At 36.2% G+C, this 20,691-nt stretch overlaps 1 protein-coding gene across 3 annotated transcripts; it reads left to right on the top strand.

The window, feature by feature from the left end:
• Nucleotides 1-13,964: 13,964 nt before the first annotated feature.
• On the top strand, nucleotides 13,965-20,691 carry rrp15 (ribosomal RNA processing 15 homolog). Of its 3 annotated transcripts, none has more exons than XM_067391817.1 (5): nucleotides 13,965-14,103; nucleotides 14,719-15,014; nucleotides 15,576-15,673; nucleotides 15,781-15,967; nucleotides 20,273-20,691. In XM_067391817.1, exons 1-5 carry the CDS (start codon nucleotides 14,055-14,057, stop codon nucleotides 20,432-20,434), a joined length of 792 nt encoding a protein of 263 aa, XP_067247918.1. In that variant the 5' UTR covers nucleotides 13,965-14,054; the 3' UTR covers nucleotides 20,435-20,691. The 3 variants fall into 3 exon arrangements, with proteins under 3 accessions (XP_067247918.1, XP_067247909.1, XP_067247927.1); XM_067391808.1 differs by having other exon boundaries at nucleotides 20,270-20,691; XM_067391826.1 differs by having other exon boundaries at nucleotides 14,002-14,103; nucleotides 14,715-15,014; nucleotides 20,270-20,691.

Genomic DNA, 20,691 nt, shown 5'->3' with positions numbered 1-20,691 from the left:
TACACATCCTGTTGACATACTTGCAAAGTTACTTGTAGTCAGCAGAATGTCTGTTGGGGAGCATCAAAATAAAGTGTCAGCAGATATTAAGCAGTTCACTAATACTCTAATGAGAGTTAGTTGACATGCATGTGACACATATACTATTATAGTCCACAGGATGTCAAAGCGAGCCATCAAAAGAAACTGTTACCACTTTACATTTCCATCTTCATTGCTTTTAGACTGTGATCCATTTTGATTTCTTTGTCAGTTAATTTCATTGATATGATTGTCATAAATCATACAACTTGGTATTACAGCTTCCATTTGTGTAACAAAATTAGTGTTTAAAGTCATTTAAACCTGTTATCGTTTCCAGTTGATCCATGTGTTCATTTAAAAAGTTAATATTTCTAGTAAAGATAATTGCTTTATTGTACAACCAGCAATTTCTCAAAGGTGATTTCTCTTTTGTATGGATGGGAAAAGGCATTGTGGGAACATGCTGTGCAGATCATTGAGCCTTTGGACCTGAACGAGGGAGCGGCTCTTTCTTGGTCTTTATGACATTCTTCAGTTCTTCACTTGTGTTAAAATATGTTGTGCTTGTGGAAAGAGCTGTAAAAGAAAGTCCAGTACCAATGTTGTAATACATTACATATTATTAACATAAGGCATTAGTCGTGCAATACGTTTGTACTGCGGCCAACACAAATACTTTTCTAACAAATCACTAACAGTGTAACCAAGGGCCCTTTCCTCTCAACTTTGTCTTGCTGGGTTATAAAAGCTAATAACATCAATAACACATGCCTATTCTCTTCTTTCTTCCTTGCCTCAAATGTGCAAAAGCACAGGAAAGATCCTGCGGTGAAGCATCTGTTGGGAAAATATGTGTCTATGTCCCAATGAAGACAGACTGTTCACATGAACACTGTAAACGTGTGCATCAGGATCCTCTGTTTGTCTTACTAACACATAGTTTGTTTGTTTTTTCATCCTTGGGTGTTTTAATTCCCAAGTTATGTTTGTTTGTTGGTTTGTTTCTGGGTTATCATTAACTAAAACCATTAAAATAAAATAAAACATAAAAAAGGGTAACCACTTATTTATTTTTTTAATTTTCATTTAGTGTAATTTGAAGTACTAAAATAAATAAAATTAATTATTAGTAGACATATCTTAAAATTAATTATAAAAATGACAAAAAAACAACCAATTGTAAACAAATTTAAAGTGAAAACAGAAAACAAAAATAAAACTAAATTCAAAATATTAACAAAAACTATAATAGTAAATTATAGTAACAGCTTATCTAAAAAAAAAAAAAAAAAAAAAAAAAAAATCTTCCTTTTTGATACATGAAGGTCACAATAAAAATATCATGGAAAATTTTCACCATGTCTTCACCATTTATTTTTGCTGTACTTTTCAAATGCTTTGTATATATTTTATTGTTGTGCTCTTGTCCAGACTCAGACTTTCAAAATTGGAAAATCATCATAAAAATATTAATTATCATTCCTTAAAGGTACAATTTGTGATATTTTTTTCCGCTAGAGGTCGCTAGAAGCCTATTCAAAACAAAGGCCTAGTTTGATGACGTAAAGTTTTAGAGTGGAAACTTGGGACATGTAGTCTCCATCTCAACGGACAGTGCAAAAGAATAGGGATTGGAGTCTGGAAGAACTCATGTTCGTGGATGCGATTATTAACGTTACTGTAGTATGAAGCAGAGCAGGACTGAGTGTTGCGGGAGCTGAACGAGGAGCTGGAGCGATCGATCAACACACGCCTCACGAACAGCGGGACTTTTATTATGAAACAGTCGCCGGCGCCGCTTCCGCTTTTCCGGTCATGAGTTTACGGGAGCTGTCCTTGTCGACAGAACCAGCGGCAGATGGTAAACAGTAATTATGTTCCATAAATAAGTAACACAATCCACCATAAAACGTGCAAGAAGTAAATAAGGAACTGCTTGAAGCGAGCTAGTGGTTTGCTGGACGCTAGACTCTACTTCCGCATTTGTCCACGGCACTGTTGTCATGTGGTTTCTACGTCAGTAAAGGCGGTAACAAAGGTAACTGCGTCATTGACAGGCGACTGCACTGCCCCGTGTCACTGTTTAGAATGGGAATTTTCTCATGATTTACAAGTAGTTGAAAACATTAGAGATATTGTTAGTAATCAGCTGGACAAAATATATAACACTAGCCTGGTGGTTTTTGGATATTTTACTGCAAAAATTTTACAAATTGTACCTTTAAATACCATATGTGAAAACTATGATAATAATATAAACACAAAATGTCAAATTTCAATATTTATGGTATGAAAATACATAAATCACGACTGTTCCTGGCATAATTTCTGCCATGACCAAACATTTAGCCCCTTAAATTTGTATTTATTTATTTCTTCCATAAGTTAGCATACTAGGTAACCAATTAGGCAACAGCATCAGATGGGTTTATCGAATCATGAAATTACAATAAGAAACAGAACAAAATGATACCCTAGAGTGACACAAACAAGCTTTGTTGCTATGTGAACAGTGATGCTGTTGTGTGAAGATTCTGAGCATGCTCAGTCCTAGCTTGTGCCCGCCTCATACGTGCGCATGCAGAGAGCCGAGTGACAGGAGATGTCCTTTAAAAAAACAACAGTGACAAACTGCATCTTGTGAGCATTCAGTATTCGATTTGAATGGAATGGACATATTTGTATAATGTGTTTTGACATGTATCTGTCATTCATGCCAAACACCCAAAGAATGAGGCTGTTTGCCCGGAGAGCACAGACCACCAGAGATGGACACAACTGGCCTCGCTTTCAGTTCATGAGTGTGAATACGGGATGTTGAACTGGAATGACAGGAATAATTCAAAGAAATTCAAGTTGCACAAAACAAAGGCATTTGAATAGTTTGAAAAGCTTATAAATATATGACAATAATTTAAAATAATTATGCATATGTTCCATCTTATTCTCCTCTTCTTTCATTTTATTTGATGGAAGGAAAAAAAAAATCTATTCATCATCACACCATGGGCCCCATTCATGAGACACAAGCAGAATTAATTTTGTGCAAATCTTTCATAAAGTCATTTTGACGTAAATTTTCATATTCATGATAGTTATTCACATTATTATATATTCTAATTCATCTGCTCTCGTAATCTTTAATCAAAATAACTTCCCCTCCCTCTTGCAGCATCTCTTCTCTTCTCTGATGACGAGGGCGGGCAAACCTGTCAATCACATGAGATCCACCAATAGCAAACCACAACCATCCAATCAATTCCCCACGGACAAAATCAAGCCCTGCCATTAATTTGCTCTTGTTCCAGAAGCCGTTTCACTAGAAAATACTTCACAACAGGGCAGAAAAGACTATCACAAATTCAGTTTCATGCCAACTTTAACAAACACACGTTTAACTAATCAAAGCAGAGTGTTTTTGTATCAGAAAAGCCCATAATAAGTGCAAATTCTGTCTGAATTGACTCATATATTTGGGTTATCTTAAGAAATTATGTTATGTTACCACTGTAAATTTCTGTCAAGCGGTAGAAGACACTGGCACTGAATGGTTAGTGGTTTTCATGGTGTATTCCACCCTCTAGTGGTCACTTATTGTTTTGAATTTGTCAATCTTGAGAAAAAATAGATCTTATTTCTTGTTTACTCATCTTGTGAAGATGGGGTTAATAAGTAAAAACAATGCCAGATGGATTGATTGACATGTGTCAACCTATAGGACACTATAGCAGCAAATCAGCATATTAGAATGATTTCTGATGGATCATGTGACACTGAAGACGATGCTGAAAATTCAGCTTTGCATCACAGGAATAAATTACTTTGTCAAATATATTTAAATAGTACACAGTTATTTTAAATTGTAATAATATTTCACAATATTATTGTTTTTTACTGTATTTTTAATTAAATAAATGTAGCCTTGGTGATCAGACGAAACTTCTTTTAAAAACATTAAAAATCTTAGTGGTTCCAAACTTTTGGACTGTACTGTATATCACATTATATCACCAGTAAGGTTAGAAATTACTGTTCATGTGATATCAAAAGAAGAATATAAAGTAATGTTAATTTTTTAAAGTTTTTTTTTCTTTCTTTTTTTCACTTGTTCTCCAGCCAAAATTCAATATTAAAAGAATAACTGAATTCTGAGTCTTTATCACTGGCAACAGGAAAACTATGATTCTGACAAATTAATTTTAATATTTGATACTTGTCACCATACTATTGTTCAATTTTGTAAAGTGTAGTTGTTATTTCCTTTATTTATGTATTTTAAACAAGTGAAATTACACTTCTGTAAGACACTAAGTCTTAATATCCAAAACTTTTTTTGTCTACCAAAAATTGGATATTGTTTTAACCCTGTAAAGCCTGAAATATGAAATAATATAAATCTATAATAACATTTGAACCTTCAGACAAAATATAAAAATAAAAAAAGAGGCTCAAAATGAGCCAAAAACATGCAATTAGGTACAGTTGCTGATATTTATATGGACACAAAGAAAGATTCTGAATTCTGATAGCTTGTAATGTAAATCAATGAGATGTAAATGTAAATCAAATCTTTATAACAGTATAGCAGACTACTTAAAATAATATATAACAGACTACTTACATAAAATCATATAATTATCACTTGTCACTCTATATCTGCAATATTATTTCTCTGTAATATGATATTTAAATTTTGAACTATCAATCAGACGACAAAAGGCATGAAGTAGATTCTGTGCAACAGGTTTTGATCAGGTTGGAGGCTTTAGAATTCTGTGTATCAGACGATACAGTAAGCTTTAAAGGGTTAAGATTTTTTTTTTCTGGAAAACAAGTTAAAGATTCTCATTATATGATACTAAGAATATGCTTTTTGTTGTGTATCTTTCAATTTAAGTAACTTATAGATATTAGCATAAAACCCCCATCAAAGTGTAATAACAAGACACAATGTTTAAAACATGACTGCACAATCATGATATGAAGCACACTGCTATAAAGTTTATAGAGGCATTCTTCCCAATAATAAAAAGAACACTGTGACATTTCAGTAAAGATCTGTAATGGCAAAAATGTATGCCACACACACCTGAAGCCCTATTTTAACAATGTCCCACTTTCCAAATACCAAAAACCCAAAGATCATCCCAGCGGTGGTCGCAATTGTTTCTCCCAATGAGGACGATTTCACTGCTACAGCTGCAGCGCCTCCCATGGACACACCAGCTGCTCCAACAGCCCCCGACAAAGCCCCTGCCGTACCACCTACTCCCAGCATCAGCGATGACACTTTAACTATCATCAAAACAACCACCGCAATTATAGACGCCCCCACAATCACCTTTCCTCCAGCTTCTCGTGCCATTGGACCAGCGACTGTTGCCCCTAAAGCAACTTGACACACTTCTGACACAAAGAATCCTGCAGAAATCGCTTGTACGGAGGATTCATGGGTCATCCAGATGCCAACATTCTCCTTGCTTATGTTTTTTCCTGCCCTACGCATTTTTACAGACGTGCCTGCCACCTCCTGGCCGGCATGAACAGTCAGCACAGCGATGGCAAATGTGGCAAACATTCCCATGCATCCCATAAACATCCAAAAGTTCAAACGCCGTGATCTCATGAGCCAAAATGACATGCACAACACCAAAACTAACAGAACAACAAAAACAAATCTGTAATCTCCAAGCCCAAAGATGCCTAAGCCAGTGGTCACAAATGCAGTCACACTCATCGGAATGCCAGATAATGCAAGAAATTCCACGTATTTGTCCACCGCTTTCAGCAGCCGTTGTCGAGACATTTTCTGCTGCATTTCCAGTTCAACAGCCTTCCTTTGCTGTTTCCCTCTTTCTTCACTTTCTCTTTGTTGGGCCTCCCAAGCAGCTAGACCTTCCTTTTCCGGTTTCTCCAACTTGGAGGCAGTAATCCGCTGTTCCATTTCGATTGCTACCCGCTGTCTTCGATCTACTTCCATAGCAAGTAGTCCCGCCTGTTCCTTCTTGCTAAGTTCAGTAAAAATTCCACATAATTCCTCTTTTGTGCATGTAAACTTAATGAAGGTGTACATTAATAGTTTCAAGACTGTGAAAATCCCCAATGCCCAAACCAGGCTGACCATCCCGAACTTCATGCTCAGTTTTTCAGTGATGGATCCTAACGCTGCACCGCTTGAAGTTGTGGCGAGGGCCGCGGCCAGTCCTGCCACCAGCCATCCCTCACTCTTCCTCACTCTTAAAAGAAACAAGGCCACAAAAGCGGCTATGATGACCCCTGTTACCAGCGATGTCATTGATGTGATGAGAGCAGTTGTTCCGAGAAGTGAGCCCAGTCCCAGAGCTCCAACGCTCTTAATGCCAGATATGACGGGTTCCAGCTGGGTTCCTGAGATGATGCCTGTCATAATTTGATTCACTGGTACTTCCGTGGCTCCCAGCGTACCTCCAGCAACTGCTCCAAGCACAAAACTAATGCCATACTCCATTACCGGGCTGTTTGTCTCTGGAAAAAGAGTTAAGAACCAGGTGTTACAAGTTATTAACATGAAGTCAGTAACATAAATCAGTAATGTTGACTTTTTTACCACAAAACTAAAATGTGTAATTCATGTGCCACTAGTTTCACAAAATGGAATAATCACAGATTGATTGAACTTATTGTACAAAAGAAAATGCAAGCAGGCCTTGGTTATATCCATTGGTTGTTGATTGGCTAGAGGAAGATCTGAATGCAAGTTTGCAGCTGATGTGGGGTTTAAACTGACTAAATGATTGGAGAAGTCTTGCATACATCACCAGAGAGAAGTCTGATATTTCACTGGAAGATCAAATTATGTTCTTCACTGTAAAAAAAATCCCGTTGTTTCTACGGAAAAATACCGGCAGCTGTGGTTACCAGAACAATACTGTAAAAATGACATCTAACCGTAAACATACTTACGGAGTTACATGTGAATTTTACATTTTAAATCTGTTAAATTTACGGTAAAATAACGTATTTCATTAACTGATATAATGTTAATTTACCAACCTAATGAAGTACTAATATCTGTTTTGTACCTTTATAATACACTGACAGTCACCAAACACAGTGGTGATGAGAGTCACATGATGAATCAAAGTTCATCACAAGCAGCTTTTCCACAAGCTGAGAAGCACAATACTAATATATAGAAGGTGCACACAGTGTCATTCACACACACACTAAACACCATCATGGTAACATGCATGAAATTTTAAAAATGCAATAAACATTAATTTAACAACATTAGATGTAACATAAAACCCTAATGTACATAACTGATTAGAAAAAAATGAGAAAAACTAAGAAGAAACAGAGTTATTTCAATGAAAATATATCAAATGTGAAGTGTCACACAGGGAATTGTGGGAATGTCAATTTACGGTTTTTCACTGTAAATTTTACAATGAATTGTTATTTTTCACGTCCAAAAACTGTGAATTTAACGGTATTTTACCGTAAAATTACATTAAATGTACCGTTAGATCTATTACAGTTATTCACCGTATATAGTACGGAAACTTTCTGTAAACCAATCAACAGTTTTTCACCGCAGCATTTTTACAGTCTTTTACTGTTAAAATCACGGTCATTTTTTACAGTGTTCGTCAGAACGCTGGCTCATTATTGGCCGGCTCCTGCGTCAGCATCACACTCATGCATTGTGCTGCTCACATGTACCAACATTGAGTCTGCATTCTGACGTAGAACCTGGAAGCCCTGCGCTGCGTTCACTACGTAAACAGCTTAGGAGATTGACAGCGAAGAGAAGAAATTGTTGAATAAAGTCGTTATTTTTGTTTTGCGCACAAAACCTATTCTCGTCGCTTCTTAACATTAAGGTTGAACCACTTAGTCACGTTAACTATTTTAACAATGTCTTTCTGGGTATTGAAAGGTGCAACAACAATGCTGCCTATGTGTGGTTCAGAAACCTCTCGGATTTCATCAAAAATATCTTAATTTGTGTTCCGAAGATGAACGAAGGTCTCTCGGGTGTGGAACGACATGAGGGTGAGAAATTTCATTTTTGGGTGAACTAACCCTTTAAGAATTATGAGGTAAAAGAAAGTAATGAATACTTTACAATAAGATCAATAGAGGGTTCAGTGACATTGCTTTCGCACCAGAACACACCCCTCAGCCGGACTGAGTAGCAAAAGAGCCTGTTACATGACTGGATTTTTATAGGGGAAACTTCGAAAATGCGAGTAAAGCAAACAATTATTAGTTAAAACTAAAGGTTGGACTTGATATAGTGTTCCTTACAACTTACCAAAGATCCATGGATATTGACATGCAGCCAGGAATAGTGTTTGCCTGATTTCGACGCTGGGGAAATACATAAAGCAAATCTGACTGTGAACACTTTATATAAATACAATATAGGTTAGGTCTAAATCTGGGGGATGACTTATATCAATGTTATATATATATATCGTCGTATTGTCCAGCCCTAAAACTTGTATAGTTTTTGTCAGTGTTTATTTAAAATCATCCAATTATACAGAATATAAGATATTTCATTGATGAGTTGTCAACAGTAAATAACAATACAATATATAGGGTATGGTTTTACCCCAAAATTCAACTTATTGAAACAAAATGATAACTGCAAATCCATGTTTCTCTGCTGGAGTCCAGTTGTTTCTGTGAATTGCAGCAATCCATTTGCTTCTCTTTTCTGTAGCTTTCAGCAGTCTGTAAAAATATATCTCGGATTCCTTGTCAAATCTATTTTTACAGTCAATTGCAAAGCTCTTTCCCATCCTAGATGTGTTTTTTGCTGATTTTTCCGGCTGACGGTGACGTCACGTGCATGCATTTAGAAAACAGAAAGGGCGAACTGCCATTTTATGCTGACTTTAACTTTTTGTATTAAATCTAATTTTATCAGCTAAATGGAAAAATATTAGTAGAAACTTCACACTTTTTTATGCATATTATCCAGAGGAAAGAGAGTGGATTGAAACACGTCGAGCCAGTTTACCCACAGGCCATACAACATGATGATGCGTATATTGTGTCAACATGCAGACTGTAGTTAAATATGAATGTGACAAGATAGGTTTTAACTTCAGGCAACAAAACTGTTTTCCATAATGCAGTTGATGTAACCTGAGATATCTTCTTCCACACTTTTCCATAGATTCCATTTTCTGCCCACTGCACTCTAAATGCATTTTATTCACACTTTTTTTTTTTATGTGACATCCATTATACAGAATTGTCAGTACATTGTCAGAGTGATTGTCAGTTGACTCAGTTCAGTTTAAATTTTTGTAAATTAGAATTGCACAAAATATTTTTCAAACTGTTGCACCTATAGTTTTCAAATGGTCATCTTATAATTTCTACACATAGAAATACACATGCCTATTTCAGAATTGAACAATGGTAAAGAAAAACAGCACTACAGATATTATAATATGTCATCTGTCCAACCTGTCATAAATGTATGCCTTAACAAAGTCTTCAATTGCAGCTCTGATCTCTTAATTTTATGACTATTTTTCATTATTGTTAAATGTTAATCGGGTTTTGTCTTACTGTGCTGTGATGACACCATGGAGATTCAGGCAAACAGGTAAAGTCCTTCCACTTGAGTGTGTAGATATCACTCACTTCAGCTCTCTCATTTCCTTCAGTGCACCTGTGCAGCTGAGACAGCAGCTATTTTGCCAACAGCTCTGTATGTCAACAGCTCTGTTTTCCCCAAATAAGGAAAACAGCTTATAAATCATACTAAATTACGTTTTTAGTAACTCTTTACAATAAGGTTTCATTAGTTAACTACTTTAGTTAACATGAACTAAGAATGAACAATACTTCTACAGCATTTATTACATTTTTTATCAAATTGCTTAAACACATTTCATGAAATTATTCTTTCTTTCTTTCTTTATTTATTCATTTCGAGCAATCAAACAAAAAAACAAAATTACATCAATAAAACAAATTTACATACGTCCAAAGACATGGTACATGTCTCTTCGATCATGTCAACAAATAATTTATATCACATCAGCTCGAAAAGGAGTGGGAAGAAGAAAACTTATTTAATCCCACCCCCATCTCACATACAAAAACATGTCACGCAAGCATAACCGCTTCCTTAAAGACAACTTTCATCAAACCAAGTAGTCACCAAACTCCAAAGAAAATAAAAAATAATAAATTGAGAGTAATTTTCACTATATGTATGCATACCTACACATGCACACACACAACAAATATAACCACAAAACAAAAATAATTCATTATCTTAAAGATTGTAATCTACCCATACATATTGCAACACCACCACATACCAACAATGGTAAGATCCATGACTATACTAAGACAATAAATAATTATTTATCTTAGAAATTGTAGTAAATACATACATATTACAACACCATCAGATAAGATCCATGACTGGACTATCACATGAGGCCATTTAGGCCCCACCATCTCTGTATTGTGACCAAACCAACTGTTTATAAAGCGACTTAAATCTGTGAATATTTGGACATTGCTTGTGTTGGAGATCCAGACCATTCCACATTTTCACCCCACATACAGACACACAAAAACTCTTTCGGGTGGTTCTAACCTTCGGTAATATAAAATTTCCGTAACCTCTCAGACTATAAGCTCTCTCTCTGACAGTAAAATACTTTATTATGCCTCCTTTTCTCAAAACTCTAAACACAAATCCATAACTTCTCACTGAATTCCCCAAACTTCCAATTTTCAGGTCAAAATAAAGCTCTCCACTCAAAATCATTAAGTCTTGCTGAAAAACCAAACTTTACCCTCAAACATAACACACAAGCCCTCAAACACACACACACACACACACACACACACACACACACACACACACACACACACACACGTCTGTTTTTGTGAAATGTGGGGACATTCCATAGGCGTAATGGTTTTTATACTGTACAAACCATATTTTCTATCCCCCTACACTACCCCTACCCTTAAACCTAACCATCATGTGTCCTGATATTTCACAAAAACATGCCCACACTACAACATAGTCTTACACACTGGTGAGATAAATTCAAAACAATGCTACAAATACCAGTAATAAGTTATGTTGCTTGTGGTTCTCCCCCTCAAAAACCTTTTCACATGATGAACACGACAACAGACAACAAATGTTTATTCCTTAAAGGATTAGTTCACTTTCAAATGAAAATTACCCCAAACTTTACTCACTATCAAGCCATCCTAGTTGTATATGACTTTCATCTTTCTGATGAACCCAATCAGTGATATATTAATAAATATCCTGACGCAACCAAGCTTTAGAATGGCAGTAAGATTTACCAAACGAGCATGAGCTAAAGAAAGTGTCTCCATCCACATCCACATCCATCCATGCATATGTGTAAAAAAAAAAAAAAAAAAATCCATATTTTGTATAAAAAAAATATCCATATTTGATAAGTTATAAAGTAAAATATCTAGCTTCCGCCAGACCGCCTTCCATATTCAAGTTACGAAGAAAGTGTAAACTGGCGTCATGTTTGGTAAAGCTTACTGCCATTATAAAGCTCGGATGCATCAGGATATTTATTAATAAAACGCCGATTGTGTTCATCAGAAAAAGAAAAAACAAGTCATATACACCTGGTTTGAGGGTGAATAAAGCTTGGGGTAATTTTCATCTGAAAGTGAACTAATCCTTTAATGTACTGCACAGTAAACCAAACAACAACAAATCATTCTGTCCCAGCATCTCTTCTTTGGTCCGGGACAGGCCAGAAAACCTCATCAACATCACAGGCTATACTGGCCTTAGTCAGGCAGCGGGGGTAAAATCCTCTTGCCTGATCCACCCCTGGCATACATCAACTGAAACGTCTAGGCAGACTTATTCCATTCCATCGTCTCTGTGTCCTACAAAAACAGAATACTTATTACAGTAGCTTCCTTTTTACAAAATGGCTGCATACATACACTCTATCTGTATGCGAGGCAATCTGATGCATTTCTTTTCATTACAGTAATATAGTGCAACAGCTACAGTACATGCATGTGTTGTAACAGCACAGAAAACAGCACTCAAAAGTTACAGTAGCGAGCAGTCTCCCTGAAGGTTCTTATGATCTTATGAAGCGACCCAAGTTTGTCTGAACTTATTGCCCTGCCTCATAGTCATACCAAAGACAAGGACATGGTCAACTAGAGTGGCACGAATTTGCATCCAAAACTACTTGTCTCTTTGCCCTTGCCCTTCCCCTTCCACGTCCTCTTCCTCCACTCCCTACTGCTCTTTCTCCTGCTCCTCTCTGGTGTCCTCGACCTTTTCTATCACGTCTCTCTGGATTCATTGTTCCAAAATGATCTACTGAAGGTTCTGATTGGTGTGTGTTTAATGTTGACTCTAAGGGTAAGTTTGCACGACAACGATATGCTTAAAACGGATGTTTTTTCTTTGAGTTTTCAGCATACAGATGACACCATTGTCAAAATGATCCCCATTCACACGGATCGATGGAAACAACTAAAAATGCTGCATTTTGCTGCCAGGCCATTAGATGGCGATGAAACACCATAGACTGAACATGTAATGCGCATGTGCATGACATAGTCGTTTTCACAGATATGCGTTTTCGTTGTTTACACGGACACTGTTTTCAAAAACTTGCAATTTGAAACCGGTTTTCAAAAGCTTGCGTTTTCAGGCACCCAAAATGCTGTTGCTGTGTAAATTAACAGCCAAAATTAAATGAAAAGAAAAAAAGAAAGTTTTCTGTGATGGGTAGGTGTAGTGGTAGGACGTAGAATATGAGATTGCACAGTATAAAAACACACAGTGTGTGTGTGTGTGTGTGTGTGTGTGTGTGTGTGTGTGTGTGTGTGTGTGTGTGTGTGTGTGTGTGTGTGTGTGTGTGTGTGTGTGTGTGTGCATATTTTCTCTGTGCACCTGCACATATCTTTCTGCTGTTTCTCCACCAACTTTCTTAAAGCGCCACTAGCAATTTCTTTTCATTCCAATCACATGACACATTCCTCTTCCCTCTGGAATCTTTTTGTCATTCATCACCTGTGACTTTTTTGTATATTTTTACATATCAGGAATTAATTTTTTCAAGTTCAATTCAAGGTTTTTTTTTTTTTTGTTTTTTTTTTTAACAATCACTAGGACACATTTCTCAATACTTACACTAGTCTTCACATGGTTCTCCTAACCAACTTTCAGCTTGGCACAGAAGAAAATTTCACATTCAAAATGCACTAAAACTACCAAAACACTTCATACATGTCCCAAAACAAGCCAGTCTTCCATAATACTATAGCATAGCAGTAATGCCCATACTCTTCACCCATAACCTCTGTCAATATGTGATACAAGGGAAGCACATCAATATAAACTCCATACTACTAGAACTCAAGCGAGCGAAAATTGGGATGATTTTTCTTTTATGTCCACTTGTTCTCTGTTAACAGCCCATGACGTACTAGGAACGCCTTTTGACCCTGTCTCCAGCAAGGGCCAGCTACTGGGTAAGAACAGGGGGATGAAGGACCCTGACTGTGGGGGAGGGGTAGATGTACTTAACCTTTGCCTCCCTGAACTTCTGAAAGTGTCAACGGTGATACCGAAGTGTCCAGAAGGTGCAATATATATATATATATATATATATATATATATATATATATATACTATTGATTGAGAATTTAATTGAATATATACTAAGAATTTAATAATAATAATAATAGGCTCTTATTAGTAGTACTATTATTATTATTATTATTATATACTTATGAATGTTTGTGGATGGGCTTCCTCTCAAAGAGTCAGTATTTTATCTAACTATCTTAAGAAGTTTTTCTTTGCCACGTCGTGTTTGGATTTTTTCATTGGGGGTTTGTAATGTTCTGTATTTTTCGTCACAGGGCTACACGAAGAAAACGTCGCAACTAAATTGCTGCGGAACCTTTCCTGAGCGCCTCTTGTTTCACACGGACTGTTTAGAGAGTACTCGTAAATATCAGTAAAGATGGCGACGCTCATGAAGAAGCCACATGTCGTTGTGGAAGATGGAAATGGTGAGAAATTTCATTTTTACGATTGAATTATAATGTAGCATATACAACAGGATATGTATTATTAATCTTTAATTAAACGACAATTCGTAATTCAAACGTGGTCTCATTTTATAGTAATTAAGATATGTAACGTTAGACTACACAGAATACATAATAATCTTTTTTGCAACAATTAGTGACTTGTTGGACATCTGACTTGTCTTTGCCAAAGTGTTATGCTTTTTCTTATCTCCATGGATTACATTTTAACTGCCTAGAATTATACAGTTTAGGGTCATTCTCTCTTTACTGTACAACACGCGACTGCAAATTCCCTCAACTAACTTAATAGGCTGCATCCTGAGATGACGTTCACTATACAAAACAAATTTCAAGCATTTAAGACTTTTGATTAAGAGATTAAGATCAGGAGTAGCAATTTCAGTCATTTGTGTTTAACATTTCACTGGTTGTAACTTGTAAAATTAAGCAGCAGCTGCTTGTCATAAGTATGTATGAAATTGATTATTTATGTATATATATATATATATATATATATATATATATATATATATATATATATATATATAATTTATATTTTTTTTATTTATTTATTTTTCTGATGTTCTGAGGAAGAGAGTGGAGTTTCTGATGACAGCGTCAGTAATGATGGAGAGAGTGGAACAGGAAGTGATCAGGAGGGATCTGATGTGGGAAGTGAGGTAGAAGACAGCGGTGATCAGGATGGAAAGAGTGAAGAAGAACAGGATGGAGACGCTGAGGAAAATCCCAATGCTGGATGGGCCGAGGCCATGGCCAAAGTCCTGGGGAAAAAAACACCAGAGAGCAAACCCAGCATCCTCCTGAAGAACAAGGAGCTGGACAAGATCAAGGAGAAGGAGAAGAAAGAGCGTCTTGAAAGAAAGAAAAAGGTGAACTTAAAATTGGGTATAAAATGAGCTTTTGCAAAGCTGAGCTTTACCAAATCTCTCACAAATATAATTTTTTTTTTTTTTTTTTTTTTTTTTTTTTGTATCTAGAGTCTAGAAAGGGGTAATTTTATTCAATATTAAGCTTTCAACAGCTTGAATGAATTGTGACATTGCAAAACATTTTTATCTGCTATTTTTTGTAGAGAAATGTTGAATTAGAGTAATTAGGCCAAATGCTTAACAGGCAACTGAAATAAGAGAAGCGCAACTAACTGTACAGAACTGTTACTCACTATGGTACTAAAACTCTTTAAGAATCAGCATGTAAATGAAAAGAAATTTAATACATTTTTCTTGGAGCAAATGTAGATGTTAATGATGTTATACATGTTCATTTGTGAATAACAATGGCAAGAATAGTTTAATGCACAGTATGAACTTCTAAACATTTGAATGAGGATGTGAAAAACACCCTTTTTCTTTGCATTGCATCAGAGGTGTTAAAAGGCACATCACATCAGGGCATGTTTTTTTTTTTTCTTTCTTATATATAATTGACAGATTGATAAGAAACGAGCTTGGGAGAATATGTGCCGAGAAAAGCCTGATGTAGTTCGAGACCGAGAACACGAGAGGAACCTACAAAGAATTGCTACCAGGTGAAACATCATTCAGTCCCCGCTTACCAACACTATTGTGATTAGACAGGCTAGTTTCAGTGTTTCAGTTTAATGAAGTTCATTCTTTCTTTGCGTGATGCCTTTAGAGGTGTGGTGCAGTTGTTCAACGCGCTGAAGAAACATCAGAAGAATGTGGATGAAAGGATGAAGGAAGTTGGGGGCTCAGAGAGAAAGAAATCCAAAATTCTGTCCTCCGTGTCTAAGAAGGACTTCATTGATGTCCTTAGAGGAGCAGATGTGGCTCGCGCATCGACCGCCAAGAAAGAGAAAGTGGTGAGATTACTTTACCTTCCCCACTCTCTCTCTCTTTCCTCTTCTTTTTTTACATGGCACATTTTCCTTTCTTCAAGTCAAGATGAAGTCAAAATGTATTCCGTTTTCCAGTGTTTTTATTGTAATCTAAAACAATCAAATTTAAAAAATAAATACTAGATCAAAAAATTAAACAAAAATTAAAAAATATGCCTTGACGTTTAACTGAAATAAGATGTTTGGTTGAAGTACTAAAAATACTAAAACTGAAATAAATTAAAGTTAAATATAAATATTTTATAATAAAAAAGTCTAATAAAAATAAATACTCTTTTCCATTCAGCAATACACTTAACACAAGTAAAATGGGTTGTAAATGCCATTTCATGCTCATTTTAAAATAACAGCAATGTCATTCAGTGTAGAATTATGGTAATCAAATTATTGACCACCAAACAATTTTTTTGCTCCTTTTCAAAGATCTCACAGATCAGATCCTTAATCACAGTTGTCCATGGCATTTACTGTTATTTTTTTTTTTTCTATTTATTTATTTATTTTTTTACTCTCAAATATTACTGAATATTCAGATTTAGGGAAATTTCAGCCACTGAAAATGGCATTTTTGGTTTTTAGATGACAGAGAAAAACAGCTGAAAATATGAGCCGTATGCTGCCCTGCCCCTCAGTGTTCAGCGCTCAGCATTCACTCTTGCTCTAGCCGTTATCACTGCGAGGTGTGATGCTCCACTGTATTCAAGGGATTAAATGGATCGTAAACCATATGGACCAGGCTCCACGGTTCAGCACGTATGAGTTTCACAGGTTAATTCCCAAGTTTCAACATCGATTCGTTACTCGCGCGCCGTTATCTGTGTACACAGCCGCGCGCACCCAAAGGGCACACATAGAGAGGCACATTTCAAAAATCGGTTCAGCAGCGAATTAATTCCTCTTTTGAATCTCCATGCGCTTGAACGGACACACAATAATGTCAAAATAAGGAATGAGAGAAGGAGACGCACTGAATGAAAGCATGCATTCACTCTCTGACAGCAGAGGGTGCTGATGGAACAGCAGACATGCAGCGGTTACCCCGGAAACCTTGTAAAACAAAGCAACTGCCCTACTTGAACAGTATTTACGCTGCTCCACATGCTCTCGGAATTATCGTAAATACGAATTTCCTAGGTAAAAATTGCACACGAACGCCTTCCCATTTAGAAACTTAAATGCGATGAGCTCGTTATCAGTGGGAATTATCACATTTCCGATAACACATGAAGGCAGCATTACAATGCTTCAAGCTGACATTGTTTTTTGTATTCACAATGTTCATCACAGCATCAAATACTTAAAGACTTAATAGGCTACTTATTTTCAAACTAAAACATTTTTATATTTTAAGTAGGGGTGTGCACAAATAGTGGAATATTCATTCTGTAATTAATATTCAAAAATAAAAATACTATTCGAATTTTATAATGTTGCTTTCCTGGCTGTAAATGCAGTGAATCCATGATAAATCCTAAGCACTAAAACTCGCAGTTATAACTAAATGCACCGGGTGGAGCTGTGGAGCGTGTTTAACATGTTTATTATATTTGTTCGTCACAAAATGTTGTCACCTGCCTCCCAAAGTTTGGAATTACTTGGAAGAAAAGGATCTTACACAATGGAATTACTTATGATCAAATATATTAATGAAACTGATTTATCATAATATCACCACCATAATGAGAAAGCACATGAAATCTAAACACCCGTCGAATGAGGAAAGACAGCTGTCCATTACTGCATTCACGACGGGTGAGCCGAGATGATAACTTATCTGATATCAAAATGATTTTGAGACATATGCTTACTTTAAGTTTTGTTCAGGGAGTCATATTTATGAACACAAAACTTAGCCTAGCATACCATTATATATCTTTGTGTTTCTGCAACGTCTGCAGCTTGTTTTCTCACCCGAGCATGTGGATATTGTTTTTCTCAGCATGAACATGTGAAACAATATAAACACGATAACCATATACTGACTCCGAGTGTATTATGTACGTTTTGTACGATAACTGGCACTGTCTGCTTTATTAGCGTTTTTCCCATTCGCGCTGCTTGAGCTTAAATGCTTTTGTTCTTTACATTTTTGTTTGCACATATTGTTTAATGCTTTGAACTCAAATAAAACCTTAAGATATAATGTAAGCTTGTCGTGTATATCACCTAATCGTAAGCGTGTTCAGAAATGGTTACAAAATCTTGATAAATATATAAAAAAAAACTTCTTTCTCATTTAACGTAATTTAAATAAACGAATATTCGTTTTTTACGAGCCCAAATATTCAAATACAATATTTTGGAAAAATGCCCATCCCTAATTTTAAGCTGGACTGATTAAAATTGTTCTGTTCAGTAACACTAAGTGATATAAGGATTCATTAGTTAACATGTTAATTTATTATTACCAAACTGACAATAAAAAATTTCTTATTAAAATACTGTTAATTTCTTAATGTTTAATAACATTACTAAAATCAAAAGTTGTAACTATTATTTAAAGTCCCTGTAAAGTCATTTTAAAGTATGTGTTTTGAGCTTTTCACACCACAGAAAAATGTGTTATTAACCACCCAGCCAAATTTGAATGATTAAAAAAATCTGCAAGTATCTCTGCTCTCAAACGCTGGGGGCGTGTCCGCTGTCGGCGCTGAAACCACACCCACTCGCGAGAGCTGCAGTCTCAACTTACTTGTCTAATGAGTCAAACATACTGATGCATATAAACAAAAGAATCACGTTTGAGGGTTGCACATTTTAGTAGAGTTACTGTGGACTACCTACTAATTATAACATACGTAAACTCGGTAACTTACACTCATTGGTGGGCACGTAGCCTACTGCCGGACTGTTTTCGAGTCGACAAATGACGGTGCCGCGAGACGGGAGGAAATAAGAAGACCGAGCTGTATTGTATATTATAACCACCATGTTATATGCATTTGCGTGACGAAGGCATTACTAGCTAAATGTACAAAGGGCTGTATGACTGTAATGACACTCGAGACCATAGGCTCGAGACACAGCGAGTGAACCGCTGTAGAGGCGGCGCCACGCTCTGTGCGTCATCGACAGTTATATAGTGTTAGGGGAGGGGCTATGCTCGGGGGACGATGTGCGTCATTAGACCCCCGTTTTAGCTCCACCCAAAAAATCCTGAGCAGAGACTTGGTGAAAAACTGTTTAACGCTCTAACTTCACAATTAAGCATTACTCAATTCACACACTTTGTAATGTGTTTTAGCAATACATATGTAACATTTATAAAGTGTTTAGAAAGAATTCTCAGAATTGACTTTACAGGGACTTTAATGGACTTGAGCTAAAACTAACAATGATCAGTTGTATTTCCTAACTAACATTAACAAAAAATGTTCTGTAACAAATGTAGCTATTGCTCATTAATGCATTAACTACCATTAAATAATGAGACCTTATTATAATGTTACCTGTTGTTCTTTATAATTCTTTTGCACTTGAATCTGTTTGAAACATTTATTTTTGTGTATTGTGGAACTGTATTTAAATGTTCAGAGTTCTTTTTGTTGTAAGAAAAGGAGTTCTTAAACCTGTTATACTATGACAACACAACTTATTTCAATATCGTGATGATACCGTATACGGTGATGATAAGCTTCAGCAATTATTGCAACATGAAAATTTGATACCGTCACATGCCTAGTATTAATACAATTATACAAAAATAAGCTAATTTAAAATTATAATTTTTAAAAAGCATTTTTGGCCAAGTGCATCCAGAATTTTTGGTTTCGGTCATCCCTATTCAGATTACATAGAATGAGTTGTGAGCATCATGTAGACTTCAAAGGGATAGTTCACCCAAAAATGGCCCTCAAGCCATCCTTGGTGTATATGACTATCTTCTTTCAGCTGAACAAAGAGTGTTACGTCCCTTAAGTTATTATTATTTGGGCTAGAGGAGATTGGGAAAAATAACATTTAAAAGGTGTGCATGTGTATTCAGTGTAGAAGGCAGTGTACAAGAATGATGAAGTGTGAAAATACAAGTATTGAATCAGGACTCTGTATCGGCAGATACTCGATATTCAGTGACTCCGATCGAAACATCCCTAGTTCTTTTGCTTTTCTTATTTTCATGGGTCTTTTCTTGGACTCGTGTCCACTTGGTGGTACTTTTTACTTTACAGGTCTTATTGAATTGATTCTTGTAAAAGAATAATCCTAACATAGCAGTGTGTGATTTATGAGACTGATTCTTTAAACTCCTCTCTTGATTGATCTTAGCAGCCTGTAGAGGTGAAAGTGGAGAATCCATCCTGGAGCGTGTTGAAGGATGATTTCATGATGGGCGCATCCATGAAGGACTGGGATAAGGAGAGTGATGAAGAGGATGGAGGAAAAGAGGACGGCCGTGAGCCTTCTGAAGACTACAGCAGTGAATCGGACTGATCCATGTGTATAGTGTAGAGCACACATTCCCTGAGATCTGCCCTGTGCACAGAGGCGTTACCCAGAGTTCTCACTGGGAGGATTAATGTTACCGGAGTAGGGAGAGACACTCATCTGTGATGTTGCCCTGATCTCCTAGTAAAGCTGGGTCTTTTTTTGAGTGCATTGAAGAGCGCTGCAGGTTTAGCCAAATCTCAGTGCTCTATTTTTGTAAATAGCCATTTAAATCAGTGTTTTTTGCTAATAAATAATTTTTG

Source organism: Chanodichthys erythropterus, chromosome 2 (assembly GCF_024489055.1).
Source record: "Chanodichthys erythropterus isolate Z2021 chromosome 2, ASM2448905v1, whole genome shotgun sequence".
NCBI lineage: Eukaryota > Metazoa > Chordata > Actinopteri > Cypriniformes > Xenocyprididae > Chanodichthys > Chanodichthys erythropterus.
Note: the sequence above shows the minus strand (reverse complement) of the source record. Positions and strands in the feature narration are given on the sequence as shown.

Excerpts from the sequence above, each read along its gene's own strand:
- rrp15 (XM_067391808.1), top strand. The coding sequence starts at position 14,055 with ATGGCGACGCTCATGAAGAAGCCACATGTCGTTGTGGAAGATGGAAAT. Across the intron at positions 15,015-15,575 it reads GTCTTGAAAGAAAGAAAAAG|ATTGATAAGAAACGAGCTTG; the intron begins GTGAACTTAAAA and ends TATAATTGACAG. Across the intron at positions 15,674-15,780 it reads CTACAAAGAATTGCTACCAG|AGGTGTGGTGCAGTTGTTCA; the intron begins GTGAAACATCAT and ends TGATGCCTTTAG.